At 45.7% G+C, this 25008-nt stretch overlaps 1 protein-coding gene across 4 annotated transcripts in view; it reads left to right on the top strand.

The window, feature by feature from the left end:
* The window catches only part of ERBIN (erbb2 interacting protein), a 224618-nt gene that overhangs the window by 130972 nt on the left and 68638 nt on the right, over window positions 1-25008 (top strand). For all 4 annotated transcript variants that reach the window (XM_069749531.1, XM_069749537.1, XM_069749549.1 and 1 more), the window contains exons 5-7: window positions 6760-6877; window positions 21245-21323; window positions 24531-24620. In XM_069749531.1, coding sequence (XP_069605632.1) covers window positions 6760-6877; window positions 21245-21323; window positions 24531-24620 — 287 coding nt within the window. The remainder of the gene's footprint in view (window positions 1-6759; window positions 6878-21244; window positions 21324-24530; window positions 24621-25008) is intronic.

Raw genomic sequence — 25008 nt, forward strand, 5'->3', positions numbered from 1 at the left:
TGCCTTAGTTCTCTGGTGGATATTTCCTGAGGGCTTTTGGTTGTTTTTGAAGATTGACTACGAGGTGAAGCAACATTCATTGCAAACTTGTGATTATTCACCATTGAAAACTTCCATGGCCTATCGGCTCAAATAAGGACTAAATCAATGACTTCTACTAATGGCAGAAGTTTTGCTGATAAGTTTAACAAGACCAGCACTATTTTAATTAAAAATGCTATGAGTTGGCGCCAGATTTTGCAACCAGTCCACAGAAAGTGTTAAAAGTCAACGTGTAGCCATGAGACGAGCCTTCTGAAATGGGGAGAATCAATAAGATGTGACGCTTTACCGTCCCACACTCTTTTCTTTTCCCGGTGTTGTCACTTCCCTATGTGCTGCGTATGTAGAAGTTGAGCTTGTCATTAGGTCATGGCTTCGTATTCTGCTTGCACATGATGCTTGTCAGTCATTAGTACATTTTTGCAGATTTAAGTCTCTGTCCTTCCGGTACAAGTCCCTCTGACTCACTTATTCTGTCCTGTGACCATCACGTTAATGGGTGGTGATGTGTCATAGAACAAATGTAAATTGTGTCAACCATACATAAATCTGACATTTATAGAAAGATTAATTCTTCACATTCTTCCATCCAGCATGTCCTCATGAATGGAGGCAGTCGTTTTCTTCAATTTTCGGTACAGTAGAATGTCTAAATGCATATTGCTTTTTCATGGTGATAATCTGTGTCTCTAATGTCTGAAAATGTTCTGTATTGCCGTGTACGGCCCTAACACAAGATTCACAGAGTCCAACTTGGTGCATTTCATCTTCTTTTTTAATATACATTCACTGAATAGGAATCTAAGGGGTAAGGTTTCTTCTTGTGGAGAGAGACAAGCCAGGCCTGGCATGTCAGTGTGAGGAGACTTGGATGCTGTGCATGATCCTCTGGGAAATTAAATTTGTAAATTTCCCCTTTACTGATTAAGAGGAATAGAACTCTATTGCGGTGGAACTAGCAATCCTAAAAGTCAATATCGACTCTCTTGCGAGCTTCCCCATATGACTTTGGATAAAAGCCAAACCAGACTGTGTTTCGGGGTGTTTCCCCTCGTCAGCGCAAAGTATGAGATCGGATTTGGCTAGGTGAGAGGCGTAAGACTGGGATCTAAGAGGCAAGGTTTCTCCTTGTGGAGAGTGATAAGCCAGTCCCGGAATGTCAGAATGAGGAAACCCCGTGGAACGGTGTCTGCAAATTGAGATTCTGGTACATTTTACCTCCATTATAAAAGATGCGACCAGCTGACTAACAAACATTTTCTCGATTTTTGGCTGATTTCTTGGTTGTTTATAGTGGGCAATGATCGGGAAGGAACTTTCCCTTAAACGTTCATTCAGCTGACGGATCAACCTTTTGTCATTGCTATTAGATTTCTTTTTCTATTACATAATGTTGACCCTTATAATGTGTGTGTGTGTGTGTGTGTGTGTGTGTGTGTGTGTGTGGCAGTCAAAGAGTTAATCGACTCATTCTGAAACTTGACTTGTAGGTCAACCCAGAACGTAGTGATGGGGGTCCAACGTATAGCAATGGACCCCGGTTAGAATGGAGCGACAGTGCCCGCGCTCAGCCTCTGCACCATTCATTCCCATGGAGTTGCCTTTTTCTGCCCTTGTTGTTGTTCCACAGCCCTATAGGGAATGAATGGAGCGTCAGTCCGCCCACCCGACCTGCTGCACCATTTTGTAATGGTAATATAAGTTTCCCACAGGTGATAAAACTTCCCTGTTCTGATGATGAGATCCCCATTAATCAGTAACTTATCACCTATTCTGTGGACAAACCCTTTTAAATTGAAGGCCGGAAGACTCATAAATGTCACAAAGAATAGTAAGATATAAAGTCATGTAGTATTTATGAGTTTACTTTGGCAATAAGTGTGTCACACTGTGTCACTCCGGGGTATAGGTGTTGAACAGGAATGATGAGGTATCCTCACGGGTGGAAAGGCTATAAAGGCACAGATGATTGGCCTCGGGGAGACCAAAACATCCAACACTGCGGAGACACCATCACGTGTTTCTCAACGCAGTGATTCCAGAACACTGCCCCCATCCCTTATGGGAAATATGCAAATGCATGTAAAGAAGCTGCGGAGACACCATCACGTGTTTCTCGACGCAAGCAGTGAATAGCCAGGCCTTTCCCCGGGAAGGAACAACCACGGGAAGGGCAGCATCCTATGAAGGAAAGCCACCTATGCCAAGCATGGTATCCATCCACAGACAGCTGTATCGGGACAGCTGTCTGTGGATGGATACCATGCTTGGCATAGGTGGCTTTCCTTCATAGGATGCTGCCCTTCCCGTGGTTGTTCCTTCCCGGGGAAAGGCCTGGCTATTCACTGCTTGCGTCGAGAAACACGTGATGGTGTCTCCACAGCTTCTTTACATGCATCCTCACGGGTGGAGACTTGTGTATCACTGTACTGACTATAGACAAGTGACACATGACATGATCTATGTCCTGTGACCAGAGGCTCGAAAAACCTAAAGGTGCTGATTAATCAGGAACCCCCAGCGGATTGGAACCCTAGGAGAAATATAACCTGGTTTAAATAGGTGGTTACCATTGTGTTTTTGGGAAATTTACCAATACTTTTATGCGAAGGCTTAAAAGGGATTTTCCAGAGTTTTGCAGGATTGGACCTACCATTAGGAATTAACGAGTAGAATTAAAAATAATTATCCATTGAATACCCCAACTGGCCAGTGCTTCTGGTTTGGTGATGGATGATGTCCCATCCATCAGTCGCCCAACCTGCAGCCAGTCACATGCTGTACATGCGCACACTATACAGGGGCCAGTGATTTGGCTAAAGCAGTCGGGGACACAAGAGGAGGGTAGAGTTGGGGCACAAAGGAGGTTGGGATCCGAGGACTACAATAGGTGCAATGATTGCAATTGCACCCGGGCCCTGGAGCCTAAGGGAATCAAAAAGTCCCTTTGGCCTATAGGAAAAGACTAATACTATGACAGACTTGCAATCATTGAGGACCCGTTGGAGCTTTTGCATTGGGGCCCTTGAGCTTTAAATTGCGCCACTCGTAGGATCCAACGTATTTGTAGGGTCAAAATTGGGGAAATCCTTATTAATGGAGTATTATGTTGTGTGTGTTTTTTTTTTTGTGTGTGTGGATTGTATGTGACCGTATTATATTGGCAACATACCGAAGTATTATGTGTGGTCTAAAACTACAGAAACAGCTATTAAAAATGTCAAACGTTTTTGTTGCCTAGGGACTAGACTTGTACAAAATGATTTCTGTTAACCTAGTCCAGCTTCAAGTCCAGACCTCCATGTGGGTGTCACCAGGGCAGTCTTCACTTTTTTGCACCGGCATCTTCTGCGCCGTTGACACTAGGCCCCGTGATGACATAAGACTTGGTTAGCCACAGAAGCAGAAGTGAAGACTGCACTAGTCCGGCTGCCCTGGCTAGTGCAAATCTTTTTTTTTTTTTTCTTTTTTCTTCTCACTTTTACCATGGACCCATTTTTTTTTAATTATCATACTGTCCCTGGCTGAGGCACCAATGACCGGAGCAAAATGTAGTGGAGCTAGTAAATTTTGTGCCACCTTCACTTTTAGTGAGTTGACATCATTAGCACCACTAAGCAAACAACACCATGAAGACCAAGGAGATCTCCAAACAAGTCAGGGACAAAGTTCTTGAGAAATTCCGTACATTGGGATTTTTTTAGAACCCAATCTCTGACCACCGTTAAATTTATTATCATCAAATGGAAAGAACATGGTACCACAAAAAAATCTGCCAAGAGAGGGCCGCCCACCAAAACTCTCAGCCCAGGCAAGGAGGGCGTTAATCAAAGAGGCACCACAGAGAGCAAAGGTAACTCTGAAAGAGCTGTAGAGTCCCTAGAGACTGGAGTATATGTCCATACAATCACGATAAGCAATACACTCAATAGAGATGGATTTATGGAAGATTGTGCAGAAAAGAAACTTAAACACAAAAATTGTAAAGCTTGTTTTCAGTTTTGCCAGAAGACATGTTGGAGACTCCCCAAATGTATGGAGGAACGTGCTGTGGACAGACAAGACCAAAATTGAACTTTTAAGCCACCAAGGTAAATGCTATGTCTGGTGCCAAACTCTCTCAGCTCATCACCCCAAGAACACCATCCCCACAGTGAAACATGATGGTGGCAGCATCATGCTGTGAGGATGTTTTCCGACAGCAGGGACAGGGGAAATGGTCCCAGTCAAGGGGAAGATGGATGGTGCAAAATACAGGGATATTCTTGAACAAAACCTGTTTGTCAGTGATTTGAGACTGGGACAGAGGTTCACTTTCCAACAAGACAATAACCCAAAGCATACTGCTAAAGAATACTCAAGTGGTTTAAGGGGAAACGTGTAAATGTTTTGGAGTGGCCTAGTCAAAGCCCATAATTTAATCCAATTTAGAATCTATGGTCGGACTTGAAGATTGCTGTTCACCAGAGGAAACCATAAAACCTGAAGAAGCTGGAGCAGTTTTTCCTTGAGGAATGGGCAAAAATCCCAGTGGCAAGGTGTCGAAAGCTCATAGAGACTTATCCAAAGTGACTTGTAGCTATAATTGCCACAAAAGGAGGCTCTACAAAGTACTGACTTTAGGGGGGTGATGCTTCACAATAAAAAGAGACCCAAATACCGTATTCACAATTGTAGTCATGTTCTTTCCATGAACCGATGGAAACCCTAAAAAAAGTGAAATTCCACGTAGCAAAACACTAAAAATGCCAAGGAGGATGAGTACTTTTACAAACCACTGTACATTTTGTCCTATCATTTTGTGGAGCTCAGTTTGTCCAGAAATTCATGGCATACCCGTCCCTAATGATATCTACCATCAGTATATCAGAACATAGGAACTGTCCAGCTTTCTTTGACTCTGGAATAGCTGCAGCGGTGGGCTCTGGTGCCTCACAGCACTGGAGTCCTAGAAGTAAATCCAACAAGGATGACGTTATGGAGCTTGCACAATATGTTCTTTGCTTGTTTGCTGTGATGTCTCTGGTTTATTCCCACACTTCAGAAACCTCCTGATATGTGTTTTTCAGCTGCCTTCTACGTATTGGTGTTTTGCTGTGCACTATTAGTGCCGTACATTATGTACATGGTATGAGGGCCGCTTGCACGTGCAGGGTTTGTGTTTTCTTATGAATTTGATGCTGTGTTATTTTGGCCGTGTTGATAGAGATAACGTAATATGAGATCATCAGTGTCAGGGTTAGGTGATGACGGCTTGGCTCATGCTTTGGGGAGTAATGTGATTTATGGAAACAATGTAAACATGCGGCACAGCACATTCCACATTCTTCGAGGATGGGCCCGTGTTCTGCAAAAGGGCTCAGGACTGATTTTATTAACAAAGTATCACATGGTACGATGTTGAGATATCACAGCACGTGCACCTTGCACATTTCCATGTAGAAGGCCACATTTACATGAGCAGAACCATGTTCATAGCTGCTCATAGCTGGTATAGATTTCACAATGCCACATGGGTAGCCTACAGACTCGCCTCTTATTGGGGCATCTTGCCAGTCTTGAATCCATCATAAATTTCTTGGCAGACCTGTGTAAAACCTCAAATACTGTCAGAGACCCTGATTCCAGCGATGTGTCACTTACAGGGCTGCCTGCTGTAGTTTTGATAAAAACACTGTTTTATCAGCAAGAGATCATCACTAGAGAACTAGGAAACCTGCTGCCATATAGTCCCTCCACCTCTAATTTCTGCCTATACACGGTGTACACAGAAAGCGGCCAATCAGTGGTGTGGGTGGGGTTATACAGAGCCCTGCATTCAGAGAACTTCTAGATCTGCAGTAGAAAAAAAGTTTTGTTTTTATTTATAGTAGTTATGCTCAATTTATTTTTATTAATCAATTTTGAAAATACAAAAAAACCATAACATATTACCAAATATATTCTGATCAAATAAGTCACGCAGGACTTAACAAAACTTGTAATGATACCAATAATCATGCGTAAATATAAACAGGTAAAATAAATAAATAAAAAAAAAACAGTTTTCAATCAAAACTACAGCAGGCAGTAAAGTCAGTGACAAATCACTGGAATTGGGGTCTCTGCCTTTACATCATGTTGCTCAGATGGGGTAGTAGTGAGCACCAATGGTCATCTCTTTTCTCCGTAATGGAAAAAAATCTGTGTTCGCTAAAGACACATTTTACCAACGAACTGAGATTTTTGAGACTGATTGATAACTCCTGGGGGAGAAAGAAGCAGATTTCTGTGATAAGATGTATTGCAAAGTTTATTATTTGCATGTGTATTATTGATTCATAAAAACGAATAACACAATTATTCATAAAAGCTCCTTCTGCCACCGTCTGTGCTTATTCCTCTCCATATTGTGTGTGTGTGTGTATATGTATATATATATATATATATATATATATATATATATATATATATATATATATATATATATATATATATATATATATATATATAACCTTTAATTTCCATGATATTGGGCAAAATCACGTCTTGAGAAGCCGAGGTCTGCGAGACGCGCAGTCACTTCTAATGGTACAAAACGGCTTCATCGTAAGTCCTGCAACCCTACCCCTCTTTGTTCCTTTGCATATTGTGTTGTCCTCTGTGTTCCCACCATCAGCTGTGAAGTAGAAAATGGAAGCTGACTGCCATTTTTCTCTCTGTTTTTTTTTTCAATAGCAACTATTCAACTGCCAGTCTCTGCACAAGCTGAGTTTGCCAGACAATGACCTAACAATATTGCCAGCATCTATAGCAAATCTCATTAATCTCAGGGAACTAGATGTCAGCAAGAATGGTAAGTACGTTCACAAGTTAATTGAATGGTGTATGAACAAGAGCCTAAGTGCTGCCGCTGCCGGAATATTTCTATCTGATCAGATACTTTGTCTAAAGACCATTTCTCCTTATAATAGGTATTTTACGCTTTCCATCCAGCCGCCTTGGTTGCCTTCACGCTTTAGTGCCAATTATATCTATCATATATCATCAACGTGGGCACTGGGGTTGTCACCCAGGTCTTTTTTCAGACTATGCATGACATATGTATTGTTATTGATGTGCAGAGTTCTGGCCTAGAATCTAATAGCGCTATATAGGGGATCTTGGTGACACATAGGACACAAGTTTTTTGGCGGGCCAACGTCAGAAGCGGATTCATCAGGAAGGAAAGTTTAAGTCCTTTCTTGATATTTCCCAGAATGGTGAAGTTAGAGAAAATTATTTGGAAGGGTTGAATTTCCAATATTGACTGTGAAATATCTTAATTGGAAGTAGGAACATATAACAAGCATCAAATGGTTATGGCCAAAAGATGGGTGATCACTAACTGTACATTGAGGGTCCAATTGCTGGTGCCCCCAGCAGTTCATTGAACAAGTTTGTGAAATGCTCAGCCGGAAGGGAGAAGTGGCTGGAAATGTCCACCACCACTCCATTATTTCCGTGAAATAGCCGAGCGTTGTACTCCACTATCTCAGTCCATGTCATAGCGAAGGGAACAGTGGAGGTCATCATAGTCTATGTGACTGCAGACTTGTGAATCTTCACAGCGTGCACAGTGAGTAGTGTCATACGTGCCAACTAGACGTAGACAGCCTCAGTCAATGCGAATGTATGAAGGAAGGCCAGTCATTTCTAGTCGGAATGACCGCCCTATCCTGGCACTGGAGAACCTTCTCAGCCTGTGATTTGCATAGGATTCATGAGTTTGCAGTCATAGTGTCTACAAACTTGTATTCCAAGCTTGGACGACCCTTTTAAATATTTAAATATCTTCTCCACCCGCCAAAAAGAAAAAAAAAACCTCCCTTTTGGGTTTTTCAATTTGTGGGAATTTTTTGGCAGATTCCTGCTCTATCAATACATTTCTTGCAAAAGAGAGCAGTATCACGGTAGGGTGTTTAGTGTCGGATCGGTGTATTCTATGTGATGACAATGAATGATCAATCATGAGAGGGTAAAAGAAATTAGAGTTTTCTTTAGACAAAAAGTATAAAGTTGAGGGAAGTCCAATGCTGATAAATTACCATAATGAGACCTAGGATAAGTGTTGGCTGAAGGTGCAGGTGCCGCCTGACGTTATGCAGCTGCTCAGCATGTGCGCCATTATTCTGGGTTTCACTTACTTTTTATCTACGTTTGCAGATCAGTTTTCCACTTTACAGGACAAGAAAAATAAACAAGCCGGGCTAAAATGTCTGTAAGGCCGGCTCTCCCTATTCCAGGGATTACATTCTTACCTATACTTTATTACTTTATACTTTATTTTTGGCCTACAAGGCCTCAGAACTAGAGCATTTCCCAGTCAGCAGAGTTGACATCTTGAATATATCATGAGTAAAGTCACAGGTGGTTAAATGACGCGAGGGGACGCGACAGACACCAGAATGTAAGTATGTAGTGTTTTTTTTTTTTTTTACATTTACAATGGTAACCAGGGTAAACATCGGGTTACTAAGCGCGACCCTGTGCTTAGTAACCCGATGTTTACCCTGGTTACAAGTGAAGACATCGCTGAATTGGCGTCACACACGCCGATTCAGCGATGTCAGCGGGTGATCCAGCGACAAAATAAAGTTCTGGCCTTCTAGCTCCGACCAGCGATGTCACAGCAGGATCCTGATCGCTGCTGCGTGTCACACTGGACGATATCACTATCCAGGACGCTGCAACGGATCGCTATCGTTATCGTTCTAAAGTCGCTCAGTGTGAAGGTACCTTAAGGCAACTGAGATGCAACTAGAATGACATCTGAAGAAATGGGTCACTTCTATGAGATTGCTTGGGCCTCATTCAGACGTCACATTTTTTTCATGTACGAGAAAAACGAACAAATTATTTTGATCAGAGTTTGATCGCAGCATGGTCCGAGTGTCAGCCATTTTACCTATACTTAATGAAAAACAATTCTCCTATGTGACAGTTTGTGAAAATCAGTCAGCACTGAAATGGCATCTGACTGTGGTCCGATTTATCTTCACGGACCCATAGACTTTAATTAGTGATTTTTAATCCGACCTTGGATGAAATTCAGACACGTCTCTGCAATTTTCCACAGTCTGCTTGGTCCACATAAAATCAGAGACGTGTGAATGGCCCCATAGACTATCACAGGTACAAGTGCTAGTCATGAAAACCATGGATATCCCTCGTATATGAAAAAACTGACATCTGAATGAGGCCTTACATCCAGAGGCGTAGCAACAGGTTTGGTTCAGGGGAGGGGGACATAATTTTTGAGTGGGTCCCTAAACCCTGATTACAACTATGGTGGTGCCCACTAACCGTGGATGTAGGAGAACCTCAGCAGATGACCGCGTTGTTGCTAAAAGAAATCTCTATACAAAGACTAACACTGATATTACCGCTATATGGTCAGTGGTAGATACCAGTGCTGCAGAACATATAATCGATTACAGTACTGTTATAGATGGTGACTTACAGCTGATGTTCATTCACTTTTCCCGTCTTTTCCATCTTGCCCAGACCGACATGACTGCTTCTCCAACCAGGTCTCGTCTGCAGAAATTACAACAAAGAAACATTTCATGTCTCATATTTTCAGCACCGTCCTAGTCCTGCTGATACCCCAATACTATGTGTATGTGTCCCTATTACTGCGCCCACCCTGTGGTACTGTGTGTCATTTAATTTTTCTCCTACTGGAGCCCTAGATCGTAAAGTATGATGGCAACAAAAGTGCCCCACAGCCTCAAAGATACCCCTACAGTGATTTCCTCCAAAGCATAGTATGAAGACCCACTGTACCAACCCCACCCCTCATCTGTCCCAGAGAAGTATCGTGACCCCAATAGAGTATGATCCCCAACTGTCAATCCCATACAGCCCTTCATGCAGTATAAATAAATTATTATTATTATTTATTTATATAGCACCATTAATTCCATGGTGCTGTACATGAGAAAGGGGTTACATACAGAGTGATATTGTTTACAGTAAAGAAATTTACAGTGACAGACTGGTACAGAGGGGAGAGGACCCTGTCCTTGCAGACATTCTATGGGGACCTACAAACAATATAGTGGCCCCACACCTCTCCAGACTATACAATAGCCTCCACACAGAATGATGGATCCCACACAATCCTTCACACTGTATAATTGCTTGCATACAATTTAAAGGCTCCCACATACCCTCCAAATATTGTAATAGCCCCACATAGTCCTCTGTACAGCATAATGCACCCCATACTCTGTATAGTATAATGCACTCCATGGCCCATACAGTGTAATGCTCCCCGTGGCCCGTACAGTGTAATGCTCCCTGTGGCCCATACAGTGTAATGCTCCCCGTGGCCCGTACAGTGTAATGCTCCCTGTGGCCCATACAGTGTAATGCTCCCTGTGGCCCGTACAGTGTAATGCTCCCTGTGGCCCGTACAGTGTAATGCACCCTGTGGCCCGTCCAGTGTAATGCTCCCTGTGGCCCGTACAGTGTAATGCTCCCTGTGGCCCGTACAGTGTAATGCACCCTGTGGCCTGTCCAGTGTAATGCACCCTGTGGCCTGTCCAGTGTAATGCTCCCTGTGGCCCGTACAGTGTAATGCACCCTGTGGCCTGTCCAGTGTAATGCTCCCTGTGGCCTGTCCAGTGTAATGCTCCCTGTGGCCCGTCCAGTGTAATGTACCCTGTGGCCCGTCCAGTGTAATGCACCCTGTGGCCCGTCCAGTGTAATGCACCCTGTGGCCCGTCCAGTGTAATGCACCCTGTGGCCCGTCCAGTGTAATGCACCCTGTGGCCCGTCCAGTGTAATGCACCCTGTGGCCCGTCCAGTGTAATGCACCCTGTGGCCCGTCCAGTGTAATGCACCCTGTGGCCCGTCCAGTGTAATGCACCCTGTGGCCCGTCCAGTGTAATGCGCCCTGTGGCCCATACAGTGTAATGCGCCCTGTGGCCCATACAGTGTAATGCTCCCTGTGGCCCGTACAGTGTAATGCTCCCTGTGGCCCGTACAGTGTAATGCTCCCAGTGGCCCGTACAGTGTAATGCACCCCGTGGCCCGTCCAGTGTAATGCACCCTGTGGCCCGTCCAGTGTAATGCTCCCTGTGGCCCGTACAGTGTAATGCTCCCAGTGGCCCGTACAGTGTAATGCACCCTGTGGCCCGTCCAGTGTAATGCACCCTGTGGCCCGTCCAGTGTAATGCACCCTGTGGCCCGTCCAGTGTAATGCACCCTGTGGCCCGTCCAGTGTAATGCGCCCTGTGGCCCATACAGTGTAATGCGCCCTGTGGCCCATACAGTGTAATGCTCCCTGTGGCCCGTACAGTGTAATGCTCCCTGTGGCCCGTACAGTAATGCTCCCTGTGGCCTGTACAGTGTAATGCACCCCGTGGCCCGTACAGTGTAATGCTCCCTGTGGCCCGTACAGTGTAATTCTCCCTGTGGCCCGTACAGTGTAATGCTCCCTGTGGCCCGTACAGTGTAATGCACCTCATACGCTGATAGTTAAAAGTAACGTAGCTCCAAATGAGCCGCTCAGAGCGAGGGTCCGGGGTGGCTGCACCCTCTGACATCCCCGGTGGCTACGCTTCTGCTTACACCTAAAGCTGTATATTTGCTAAGTTACTTTATTTCTTTCTCGGAGGCAGCATGCTGCTAAAGAACCCCCATAATGGTTGTTATAAAGACCAGGGTATGCTAGGCTGGACATTTCTCCCTTCCTAAGCTCATCACCAGCGTAAAAGGAAACTGTCAGCAGGATTTTGCTATTTCAGCAATGTGTCTCTTATTAGGCTACATGCAGTTGTTTCAATACAATAATTGATTTATCAACAGGAGATTATCACTGATCGCACAACAGCTCATGTGCCTCCTGGTCAAACTCCGCCCCCAGAACTGATTAGCAGCTCACTGTCCGTATTCAACGTACACAAAGAGCTGTGGTGTGGGTGGGTCGGCTTTCTGAGCTCTGCGACATCTAAAAACACTGAATTACAACTGCTGAACCCAGTAAAGTAAGTGACACATTGCTGGAATCAGGGTCTCTGCCCCTACACTATGCTGCTCTTAGATGAGATAGCAAAAACTCCATGGCAGATTCCCTTTAAAAAGTATCCCAGCAAGAATAGATTTTTTTTTTTATCCCTCTTGTCAGTTTTCTCGTTTTTATTCGATGACCATCTATCAGACACTACTGATGCTTTTGTAAATCATCATTTTCCTCGTTAGTGTAAGTAGCCAGTCAGGAGCGGCCGTTGTCGTTATGTGCAGCCGTTTTGGCACTGGAGCTCGGCGTGTGCCGCATCCTTATTTGGACAGAATGATGAACGTACACTTCGGAGTAACACATAGTGGAGAGCTCTACAAGTTTATATCTCCGATGGCTCCTTGGAAGTATTTCCACTCTGCTACTTTTCACAATAGGCGCAGTTGTTATGTATTGGGTGTCAAACCTGATGCTAGCCATGGAGTAGACCAGCGACTGACCGGAGCGTTCCCGATGTCTCTCTGGAGCACAGAGATGATCAGTTCTAGCTGACTAGTGTGACTGCGCAAATTCTAAAATGAGTAAACTAATGTCGCACAGGACAGGCAGCAGGATCCCAAGTCAATGGCCAAGCCATAAAGCGATGTCACAGTTGGAATGGGTTAATAAGTTGGATATTAGCAGTATATGTCCCTAGTATTTTTTTCTTACAAGTCATGAACTTAAAGGGAATCTGTCAGCAGGTTTTTGCTATGTAATCTGACAGCAGCACAGTGTAGGGACAGAGAGCCTCATTCCATCAATCTATCATTTAGTTTTCTGGATGCATCAGTTACGATAGTCACACGTTTCTCTGCTGCAGAGGTAGCAGAGCTGTGTGTATAGCCTCACCCACATCACAGCTTTCTGTGTACATTGTATATTGACAGAGAGCTGATAATCAGTGATAGGGGTGTGGATGGACTAGGAGGCATGAGGCTGCTAGTCCTGTAGTGATAATCTTCTGCTCATAAAACGCTGATTGTATTGAAACTGCAAAACACAGCCCAGTAAGTGACATTACCAGAATCGGGGTCTCTGCCCCGATATTTTACATAGCAAAAACCTACTGACAGATTCTCTGTAAACTACAAAGTGTGTTGCGGAGCCGTTCTGGCAATGACCTGCAGTTGCCCATCTGTCTTGGATACTCCCCCCAACATCACTTGTCAGAGTAGAATCTGGGACCCCGATACGCTTCAGATAGGTGGTCAGACATACACGCTGATGTTAATGTATATAAAGCTTTAATATCGAAGTGGTTGACCACTAATAGAGTGGAGTTGGACGCCTAGCCCCAGTATCTCACACATATAATTCTTGCTCATTAGGTTTGTGGTAGGTTATGTCGATCTTTATTTCCCAGGAGTTTCATGACCCATCGTCTCCTATACAGATTCCAGGGCTGGTTATAAGAATCCATGCATATAGGCGAATGCAGGCGAACCCTCCGAGAAGACACCTGGCTACATAAAACGTGCCGGCCCTAAATCCAACCTATCACGCCAATAGCTGTATTTTTTCTCTTTCCAGGAGACTATATTTTTTCTGTTTTTCAGAAAGCTCTGCATAGAGTATCAGTGAAGAATATCTTTGTATGTCTTATACAGTTTTGCAAAATGTTCTAAATCCTGAATCTAGTGGCGGATACTTAAGTATAGGGATGACATTCAGATAACCTATTGTGGTCTAATGATGGGAGAGGAAATCCTCCTTTCCTCTGATGGCTTTCTAGGGTCTCCAGCATCCTGTCTTTACACCATGGGATTTGTTGCGCAGTCACGCTCCGTTTTCTTGTGAGTAATCATCGGGAGTGAGTTTGGAAATATGGCTTTTTATATTGATGACCCCAACACTTATGCCCAGTGCTAATGAGACCTCTGGGGCAAAAACTAATTTCTTAATAGTGATATTAAAAGTGATACTCTGAAATCTACCGGCAGAGTCCGGCAAGGACATGAGTCTGCCCATGTGGCCACTCCAGGATTTTTGTAGCGTGGGGTGATCTATTCTCTTTGCGATGGGTACGGAGAAACTGTGTAGGATTTATTTATCCAGACTGCCGAGACCCGCGATAATATTCTCCCACAAAGTGACGCCACACCAGAAAATTCAAACTAATAACTTGTTTATTTTATGAAATAATTTTGTTCCTGTAACTTGAATCTTTTCTTTTGGCTTAAGATTTGGGTCGCAGCTTAAAACCGGCAAAATTTGCCAACCAGTCGGGTGTAGGGAGATTGTCTGCCTTCCGGACTCCCGGCGCAGGTATCCTCACCACCATAATCTCCACCCATTCCGCCACGGAGTAGCCCGTACCACGAGCTACGACCCACCCAAAGAATGGAGCGCCTGAACCACCCCTTCTCGAAGACCATCCAGGAATATATCCAGGCCGGCGTCATTCAGATGAACCCCATCTGGCAGGAGAAAACCTGAATTATCCCCTTCTAGCCGGTGGTGCCTCACCACCACACCATTCTTGAACCTAATGAATCGGGATATCCGCTGGTTTAATGTGCGTCGAGATCTTTCCATGGCGCTCAGCTCCCTGGCACCACGCCAGACCAATCTGGGAACCACCTCCGACCACACTAGACGCATTGCTGAAAAGAAACCAGGAAATTTGTTCAAGTCGGCTCTCATCAGGGTCAACAGCTCCGCAAGAGGAAAAGAAGCCAGGTCGTTCCCTCCGGCGTGAATAACCACCACTGTCGGCGAAGACGCGACTCTTGCAATACGCACAACTTCCGGAAGGACTTGAGACCAGGTAAGTCCCCTTGTACCGCGCCAAATAACGTCCATTCCTGCAAGACCCAACGATCGACCTCCTGGTCGCAGCTCTGCACGCCGTGCTGCCCAATAGATGAACGAATGGCCCACCAGCCATATGCTGGACCGCATACCATCTAAAACAAACAGAACAACATTAATGTCACACACAAGCTTTGTTAGCTAGGGTAAGCGGCGATAAAAACATACGCGACATCCTCAAAAGTGTTATCTTAGCCACAAAAATCTTACATGACAAGTTCAGGCCTGATGTACCTGGTAAAACAGCGGGACCTCCATCTACCAACCCTCTGAATGTCCGCTTCGAAAAACCCCGCCCTAGAGGCTTCGGTCGCTGCGCCGATTCTAAATGAATGGGTACCAAAGTCTGCCGCAGGCAAACCCAGACAAGACAGAGCGTGCCTGAGGACCGCCAAAAACTGACATGACAAAAAAGGGGAGCCGTTTTCGTGAATGAACAGTTGCGACCCGCTACTCCTGACCTGCATGAAGTTTTTAACCAGTGCTAAAGGGCAGACCGCCCCTCCGATAGCAAAAAGAGGGAACCAAGTGCCCCTGCCTTCCCGATCAGTTTTGGATTTGCGCACCCTCACCCTCAATCCGTCGTCGCAAATCACCAAGTCGTCCAGCTGCAGGCCGCCAGTCCTGCAACGGGACGAGGGAAGTATTTCGCTAACCCGCATGGCCCCGAAAAAAGCCAGGCCAAAAGCCGCCGATATCAGAGTGGCTTCGTAAACAGAGTCGCAAACATTAACTGAAACCTTGATCAAATTAGATAGCAATTGAAAAGAAATGGGCCTCCTTTGGTCGTTCTGCACACGTTCCCAACGCCAGCCCTTCAGTACCTGCCCAATCAAAAATGTTTGGTCGAATCGGGCCACCCACGTAGCTTAAAATGAAAAGCAACCCCGGATAGACGATTACGAGCTACCACTCCCGAAACCCCCGAGGCCTGTAACCGAGCCAGGAAAGCCAGCGTAACCTGAAGTCTCATAGAGCTTGAAGCACCTACCGGTTTCTCCGCTGCCAAGCTGCACCACTCATCCCATGCCTTACCGTATGCTCTCCAGGTGGAGGGAGCGATGGAAGACCTTATCAGGGGAATCAATTCTCCGGGACATCCCAGACCAAAGGAGGGTATTCCAGGATTCGCTGTAGCTCCTTCGGCTGCCGGCCATACCGCACCTGTGGATCAAACCGATGTGCAACATCCGTAAATTCATCATTCGTAGAGGCATAGGCGCTCGCCTTTATCCAAGCGTTGTACTCCAAACATTTTAACACCGTGAAGCCTATGACCTTTACCGCGGGTAAGGAGGAAGATGACAGACAATTAATGGCATGTATAGCCTTCGCTGATCTGAGCTGAATTCTGATACGCTTGTTACATAAAGACCGTCCCCACAATTCCATGGCCGCTGCCAGAGGGAACAACTCAACTAAAACCGGATCCTGATGCCATGCTCTGGAAACCCAGGAATCAGGCCACGAACCCGCGCACGTCTGCTCCCCAAAACTAACGCTGAAGCCTGCCGAGTTCGCCAACCCAAAATTAAGCCCCAAGCTGTCGCTAACGCATTCCTCTTCCTGAAAACATGTTTTGCCGTTGTAAGAAATGAGGAAACGCTGCCATATGATCAGATCTCTGCGCAGCTGAGCAGTGATTCTAATCCTTTGGTGAGGTTGCCTCACGCCTCTCGTAGCCAAGATCAACCTGCGAGAAAAAATTCTGCCCATTGGCATTATCTTACAGGCGAAATTCAGTGAACCTAGGAGAGATTGCATTTGGACTAAGGAGACCTTACCAACCGATAAAAAACCGTCGATTAGATCCAAAAGCTTTACAATCTTATCTTGGGGCAGCCTGAGCTCCATGGCAACCGAGTCAATTTCAATCCCCAAGAAAGAGATTACAGGAACCGGGCCAATCGTTTTTTCCGGAGACAGGGGAACGCCGAAGAGGGACATGACCTCCTTAAACTGTGCCAGGGCCTGGGAACAAGATCCCGAATTGGCCGGGCCTACTATCAAAAAGTCGTCAAGGTAGTGCGTAATTGATGGCAAACGCGTGACCTTACGAGCGACCCATTCCAGAAATGTGCTAAACATTTCAAAATAATGGCAGGAAATTGAGCATCCCATCGGGAGGCATGTGTCGTAGTAGTATCGCCCCTCGAACATGGCTCCCAACAGGTGGTAGCAATCTGGGTGAACCGGAAGCAGCCGGAAAGCGGATTCGATATCAGACTTAGCCATAAGGGCGCCCGGTCCCGCTTTTTTGACCATTTCGACAGCTCTGTCAAAAGGAATATATGTTACCGCAGTGTCGTCACCCGGGATACCGTCGTTCACCGAGCTGCCTTTGGGGTAAGACAAATGGTGAATCAGCCTGTATTTTCCTGGTTCTTTCTTTGGAACTATGCCCAATGGGGAAACCCTCAAGTTATAAAATGGGAGGGCGTCGAATGGCCCCCAAAAACATCCTGCTTGAATTTCCTTATTCAATTTTTCATAAAGAATGGCTGGAGAGTCCCTAGCAGATTTTAAATTAGGGGACGACTGGGGTTTACTCGAGAAAACGAAGGGGATGAAAAAACCAAAAGAAAAACCAAAACTGAGTTGGGCCGCCGCCGGTTTATTGGGGTATCTGGCCAGCCATGGTTCCATGTTTTTTGCGTTCACCGGTGTCAGATGGTTCACCCCCCGCGGGAGTCTTATTGTTTCCCGTTTTTTGAGGGGGTCTGGAGCATTTTGAAGCCGAATGGGTTCCCCCGCACGCAGAACATTCGTGTTTAGATTTGCATAATCCATAGAATTTGCAGTGACCCTCGTTGAAGAGCCAACAGGTGCCTGGTCTTTGAACCACTGTTGACCCTGAACTATTGGGCGGGCCGGCGGGGGACCCGAGAAAGGGCTGCAGAGTTTTTTGCGCCATCATCAAACGCAACCATGAATCTGTGGCTTTGACCCCCCACCCCAATTGTGGGTTAATGGCTAGCCGGCGGCGGAAATCTTCGTCATATTTCCACCACGCCGAGCCGCCGTGTGACTTGTAGGAATTGTATATACTGTCTAGATAAATGAAAAGCTCGGAACAACGTTCCGGGTGCTTCTCCCCCATCACACACCCTAGAACTGCGAAAGCCTGAAGCCAATTGTTAATAGTTTTGGCTACTTTCGGTTTCCTGTCGTACACTTTTTCGCCTATCCTTCTCTCCTTGTCCACCGAATGCTGTTCGGTGGATACAAGGGACCAAATATCGATGAATTCGTTAGCCCAAATCTGTTTCTTCACGCTGATATCTAAGTGCGACCCTAAGGGTGGAACACCGTAAAAAAGTCCATCCTTGTAAATGTCCGGGCGGGGAGGGGGGATAGATGGTCTAGGCGGTGCCGCTTGCAGTAACCTGGGATTTACAAAAATCCTCCCACTGCCTGAGCCAAGCGGGATTGCGTCCGTTAAATTCAAGGTCGTACCCCTGTCGCCGCCCCAGGCCCCCGTAAAAGCGTACTCACCGGGTTGCATGCTAGGTTCCGGGCGACTCTGCTCCTCAACTCCTTGGGTATCTGCATTTCGCCGATCCCCCCGGGATGCGGACCTGCGTCGTGATGAAACATGTCGGCGAGATCTGCTAGAAGAACTATCCGACGATGATGGAGATCGCCACCTCGATGACCTAGACCGTCTGCTTCGGCGACTGGATTTGGACCTGTGGGAATGCCCCCTGCTAACGTAGTGTTCCCTACGCCTTTTTCTGCGTCGTCTATAGTGTCCTGATGACGAGGAGGAGGATACGCTGCGCGCGGAGCGGTTACCCGCACTCTGAACGCCAACCAGAGCCGAGGTGCCAGCACCCTGCGTGGGAGGTCCAACACCGGTTGCCACCAGCGGTATAGCTGCTGAAGCGTTCTGATGTTCTCCCGCTCCTACAGATAACTGCGGTGTCACTACTTGTCCCCCGGGGGTTAAAGAAGGTGGTGTTGTAAAAATCACTGGGCAAGAGGGAAAGGGGGAATCCACTCTAGCTCCTGCGTGCCCTCCTACTATTTGCTGCCCTAGTATTGATGCAGAACGTATCTGTTGCTGGGCTGTTATTAATGTCCCCCATCCTCTCCCCGTGTCATTGCTGCTTTCCCCCATTGGCTGTGGTGTCGGGGAAATTAGCTCCTGTGAGCCTTCTACCCCTTCCACCTCTTGTGACGATGCGGATGACCCCTGTACGCCGCCCATGTTAATCGCAGTTGTGGGACCTGCCCCGGCTATGGTGCTCAGCGTCTGCTGCTGTGAAGCCCCTTCCCACACAATACTAACCGCTGAAGGAGCGGCGCTGGAATAGTGTCTCAAATCCCCCTCCCGCACCTGCCCGACTGCAGCTGCTGAGCCGCGCTGTCTACTGCCCACGTGTGAGGAAGCGCGCACACTCGTGCCGCGCGCGCTCCTCTTTGCTACTAATGGCGGGCTCAGGCGAGCCGGTGGCCAGGAGGCTCTGCCAGAACGCCGCCCGCCCGACGGCATCGCCTGGCTCGCTGCAGGGAAGGAGCCGCTCGCGGCCAGTAGTGCCGCTAGCCAGTCGCTACCCTCCCTGCTGATTTTTTGTCTCACCGCCTCCTGGAGCGGGTCCATAGCGCCGGCAGCCCCAAACAGGTCCGGGTCCAAGTGAGAGGATCCGGAAGCTCAAATCGGCGCCAACCCCCTTTTTTCAAATGAGGCCCCGCCCCCCGGCGGCGTGGCCTCCAATCAAAGCGCCGTCACCCCGTGAGAGACCGGGGAGGAGCCATACAGAGGCCCCGCAGTCAGGTGACAGCGGGCTATGCCGCAGTGTCCCTCATTCTTGGCAAACTATGGAATATTGGCCCAAAAGTCATTTAGAAAAGTATCTAACCTGTGTCCGGGGTGGAAAAAAAAGCACCATAATTGCGGTGCCCATTTTATTCTTTTTTGTAAGCCTGTTCTGTTTTGTGTACTTATCTACTTAAAGAAGGTCTGTCAGCACACAGTGACTGTTGAAACGAAGTGCAGGCGCTTGGTGCACCCTTGGCGTGGACAAACATCTAAGTGCACCTTCCCATTGGCTTGTTTTCTACCTAGCTCCATCCTTTTCTGGCTAAATGATGCCAGAACTGTCAATCATAACAAAACAAGTAGGCGGGAAGGTGCACTTAAATGTTTGACCACGCCAAGGGTGGACCGAGCGCCTGTACTTGGTATCAACAGGCGTTTTGGGGCTGATAAACTGTGTAAAGATGCATTCAGACGGCCATATAAATCGGAGCGAGATCGCAGCGTGATGCTCGACTGGCCGGCGGCTCTCCCCACCTGAGTGTGACCATTCATGTATATCTACTCTTGGGTCGGGAGGGCCACCGGCCAGTCCGAGCACTGGATTATGATCTCGCTCCGATTTATACGGCCGTCTGATTGCACCCTAAGGCTACTTTCACACTAGCGTTTTCTGCAATCCGTCACAATGCGTCGTTTTGCAGAAAAAACGCATCCTGCAAAAGTGCTTGCAGGATGCGTTTTTTCCCCATAGACTTGTATTGACGACGCATTTGCGACGGATTGCCACACGTCGCATCCGTCGAGCGACAGATGCGTCGTGCTTCTGCGGACCGTCGGGAGCAAATAACGCTACATGTAACGTATTTTGCTCCTGACCGACCGCTTTTTCCGACCGCGCATGCGCGGCCGGAACTCCACCCCCACCTCCCCACACCTTACAATGGGGCAGCGGATGCGCCGGAGAAATGCATCCACTGCCTCCATTGTGCAATGCGCTAAACGCTAGCGTCGGAATCTCTCCCCGACGCATTGCGACAGGGAGATTCCGACGCCAGTGTGAAAGTAGCCTTAAGATTAATCAGTGAGTCACGGGTGTAATTGTGCAATTTTTGCATGATGACTTTAGTATTCCGCTATACTACAAGGAATATGACCATGTAATTTTTTCCCCCGTGGTTGGAAGGTTTTCATTGGGAGAAACAGAAGTCGCATCACGGTTGATGTAATCCCTTGCTGGTTTGGCACCAGAACCAAACTGCGTAGTCCTACAATGGCATCTTAATAACCGCAGCAATTTCTCCTACACTGTAATTTAATGTGTCTGTTCTTTTGGAGGGGGGTTAAGATATTTTAATTATTTCTGTGTGGGAGGACAATGTCATACTTTGTTATTTACAGTCCTGGTGCACAAACATATGCAAATCTGAGCCAAAACTCAATCCGCAGCTTCCTTAATACTTGTTAGGTAAATTTATAATTATTCGATCATGGATTCCGGATTCCGGTTGAAATTTGTACTATTTTTTTGTTGTCATATTTAATCCATTATTCTGAATTATGTGGAAAAATATGACCTAAAAATCCCTTCTTCTTACTGACAGGTATACAGGAGTTTCCAGAAAATATTAAGAATTGTAAAGTTTTGACAATCGTCGAAGCAAGCGTCAATCCAATATCCAAGTAAGTTCCCATTATTTCTTATGACATCTAGTTCCTACCTTCAGCTAGAGGAATAATAATTGGTTAAACCCGTACTTAATAATTAGTGTAATTAGTCACGGACTTAATCCAGTTGCGTATATATTCTTTCAAACGTTCCGTCTGATTTCTTTATCCATGAAGACGATGGCAGAATTTGAAGGACTTTTCTAAGGCTTTAAAGAAAGCTCCAAATTGGTGACTGTAGGAGGCAATAATTAAGAGGTTTGTGACATGTTGCATGCAAGCGTGGGGAATAAATGATTATTATTACTGAAAACTGCTTAGCGACGAGAGCTCGGAAATCAAGACTGAAACCCCTCGTGCCCTTTTCTCAGTCTTCGCTTCTGTGCTTTTTTTTTCCCCTCCAAAAGACGTTCTCTCTTTAATGGCAAATGGATTATTGAACAGTTTGGAGGAATGCTTTTTTTTTTCTTTTACGAACCAATCAAAAACTTGAAGCAGATTGTGCGGCCTGATTGATTAATTTCGAGAAACTGCAGGAATCTGATGATATATCAAAGCTCCATTACAGAAAAAGCCTGCGCTGATTGTCTTTGGTTGGTAATGCGCCCTAAATCACCATTAGTGTCACATCAGCAAATACAGACTGGTCTAAAGGAGGGTGAGTTATGCCCACCGGTCTACCCGACATTTTAGCTTACAAGAATTATCCAGTTTTGCTTTTCACCTAATTATATGCAAAAAAATTGCACTTATAGGTGACTACCTATTAAAGGAGTTATCTGGTTCTTTAGAATTAAAGGCCCACCCTTAGGATAGGGTGTTTGTATTAAATCAATGGGAGTCTAACTCTTGGTTCCCCTACCTATCAGCTATTTAGAGGGACTGTGATGTTCCTTCGTTGTGTTCCCTTCATTATTTACACTGTCCTATACCACCCAATACCATACTTTCAGTAGCGGCAGTACTAAAAATTGCAGCATTGTCCCAAAGCACTGCTTCAGTCTCTTCAAACAGCTAATAGGCAATGTGGTGCTGAGTTGGACCGCTACCATTTTGAATACCTATTTTTAGTGATATATCAGCAATTTTATAGAATGGGATATCCCCTTAAAAGTATATCTCTGACCTTTTAAATATCTTCAAACAAGGCTATAATTTAAACCTTTAATGGTGCCACTATTGTACGTTCTCTGCCCCTAGTCTTATACTTACCAGCTGCTGTCTTCTCTTATCAGCACCGCTTTGGTCGGTCTTCTGCATGTGTTGACCTGCCGTATCACTCTAGTGTTTGAGGTCACTTCTCAGTGTAAGTCTGTGAGGCCAGGACAAGGCTCTCATCACTTGCATTGGGAGCTTGTGAGCTTTATCTCTGACTTCTGGTCAGTCGGGAGTTGCAGTCACAAGATGGTGGCACTGGACCCGGAGCATTGTTGGGAACAACTGAAGACACTGAAATGGTGCTTTAACCTAACACCCAAACCAGTGGTGGCCATCTGGCTGATAACCCAAGTAATTTTTGAAGTCATTAAGGGTTAGGATTTGACTTAAGCTAGCCACACACATGTGAGAACTGTCAGCGGACAGTTGTCTCTTCCGACTCCCCCATACACTTGAGCGCTCGGTGGGGCGTTTGTGTCTTATTTTCATACGTCTATTCTTCCTGAAAACAGTAGTATTGGCTATTGAAATTCCATCTGTCCGATCATTCTCTCCCATAACATCATCTATCAGGTACGGCTGCCATACACATCAGATAGTTAGGAGGTGAAGACCACTCAGCTAATGTGTGTAGGTGGCTTTATATGGCAGCCACCTCATACTGTAGGTTCCATATTTGAGGCCGTTTTTGACTTTCATTTTTCCCAGGTAGCATTGCTGAATTTCTGCTACTTGCCAGGTCTCCCTGATGATTGTATGAAAAGTAATTGTAGAATATCTACTCCTATCTCAGATCTTGTAGTTATCTCATCATACCATGGGACTACTGGAAAAGGTTTGTCCAAATAAGCTAGGGACTGGTAGGCTTCCCCAATTAGTCAACTTGCAAAATTTTTTAACAACCATAGTGATATTGTAATTGTTCTAAAACAAGGACTATGTTCCTAAGGAGAATACTAATAACCAAGTGTAGGAGTATGTCTAGATCCTGGAGGTTTTAAGCCCCTCATATATTTTAGATAACTGCCGACTGAACAATGGTCGTTGGTAGGTATCTCGCTCACCTTGCCAAGATGGCCTCTCTGAGTCTCTGAGACAGCCACTGGTCAGACAACTCTGTTGTTAGCTTATCTCTAACAGAAGAAAGGACTCGCAGCCCAAAGTCGGAAACGATGAATCCTTATCTTCCCCGACAATCATCTATGAGGTCCCCATACACATTAGACTCTCGGCTGAATCTATTGATATCGGCGTGTTCGGCCACCGTTAGTCTCTGTATGCCTTTTAGAAGCATCATCAGCATATTATACCTGAGGTTGCCCGTTATCCCTGGTAGATAGTCGAAGATTGTGCCTGATGCCTGTATTTCGTAGTGTGCACTGTGATATCGCTTATTGGTAGCTGTATGCAGTAAAGTATCAGCCTAAGGGCGCAGTCAGCATCAATGGGAACGAGATCGAAACGCAGTACACGCACTGGCCAGTGGATCTCCCTACTCGAGCGTTACCGCTTCATGTATTTCTACGCAGCTGCTACGCTCCGGTCGGCAGAGCCGATGGCCAGTCCATGCGTTCCGATTTATATGGCCGTCTGTATAGGACATGTCACAGCCTAGTGTCATGAGACCACATCCTCACCGGTTGTTTAAGGTATATGTGGATCAATGCTTGCTATTAGAAGAGAAACCACATTCCCCATGTGTATTAATTTCTTAAAAATTGGGTTACAGTTATTTACCCACTGAGCCTTTCTTGCTCCCTTATCGCCTGCCTATAATCCCCATGTGTTTCCTTGCGTTTATTAAGTTGAGCTCGTATAAGGCACATTGAATAAATTGCTCTTGATGGTCTCAGAAGTAATTTACTGTGTTAATTATCGTGAGTTGCCTGATGTGACAGTTTTACGTCCCCTATTAATAATTTTGTCCTGATCGTTCGAGGTCTGTTCCTTATTACGACAGACCGCCACATTATATGAGCACCAAACTATTTCCTGTTTACCGATGTTTTTGTTGACATTTTATTTCCTTCTAATTTTTGTTAATATTTTCTCCCCTCTCCGTAGGCTCCCAGATGGGTTTTCACAGCTGTTAAACTTGACTCAGTTATACCTAAATGATGCTTTTCTTGATTTCTTGCCAGCTAATTTTGGCAGGTGAGTTCGGAATATCATATACTTTATTTGCAGCTGTCTTGATTTGATTTGATGCAATTTGTTATTTAGATTTTTTTAGTGGTCAGATTGGGCAGTCGCATAGCACAGATGTCTCTGGAATGACATTGCCATTAAGCCTGTATCGGAGGGAGGATAATAACTATAATTGTGCTGTAACCGCTACTTGTATATCTGAACTGTGATGACCATGACACTTAAAGAAAATGCGTAAAGGTTACAGCCGTAATAGCCACATTTTTGTAATTTTTTTTTGCAAATGGGTGTTATCAAATAAATGCATAAAATGCTCCTTCAAATGCAAGACTTTGGGTCCTTGAGAGAAAATTAGCAGCATCTACCGCATGCTGTCAGTTTTTCATGGACTGCA

Source organism: Ranitomeya imitator, chromosome 1, assembly GCF_032444005.1.
Source record: "Ranitomeya imitator isolate aRanImi1 chromosome 1, aRanImi1.pri, whole genome shotgun sequence".
Lineage (NCBI taxonomy): Eukaryota > Metazoa > Chordata > Amphibia > Anura > Dendrobatidae > Ranitomeya > Ranitomeya imitator.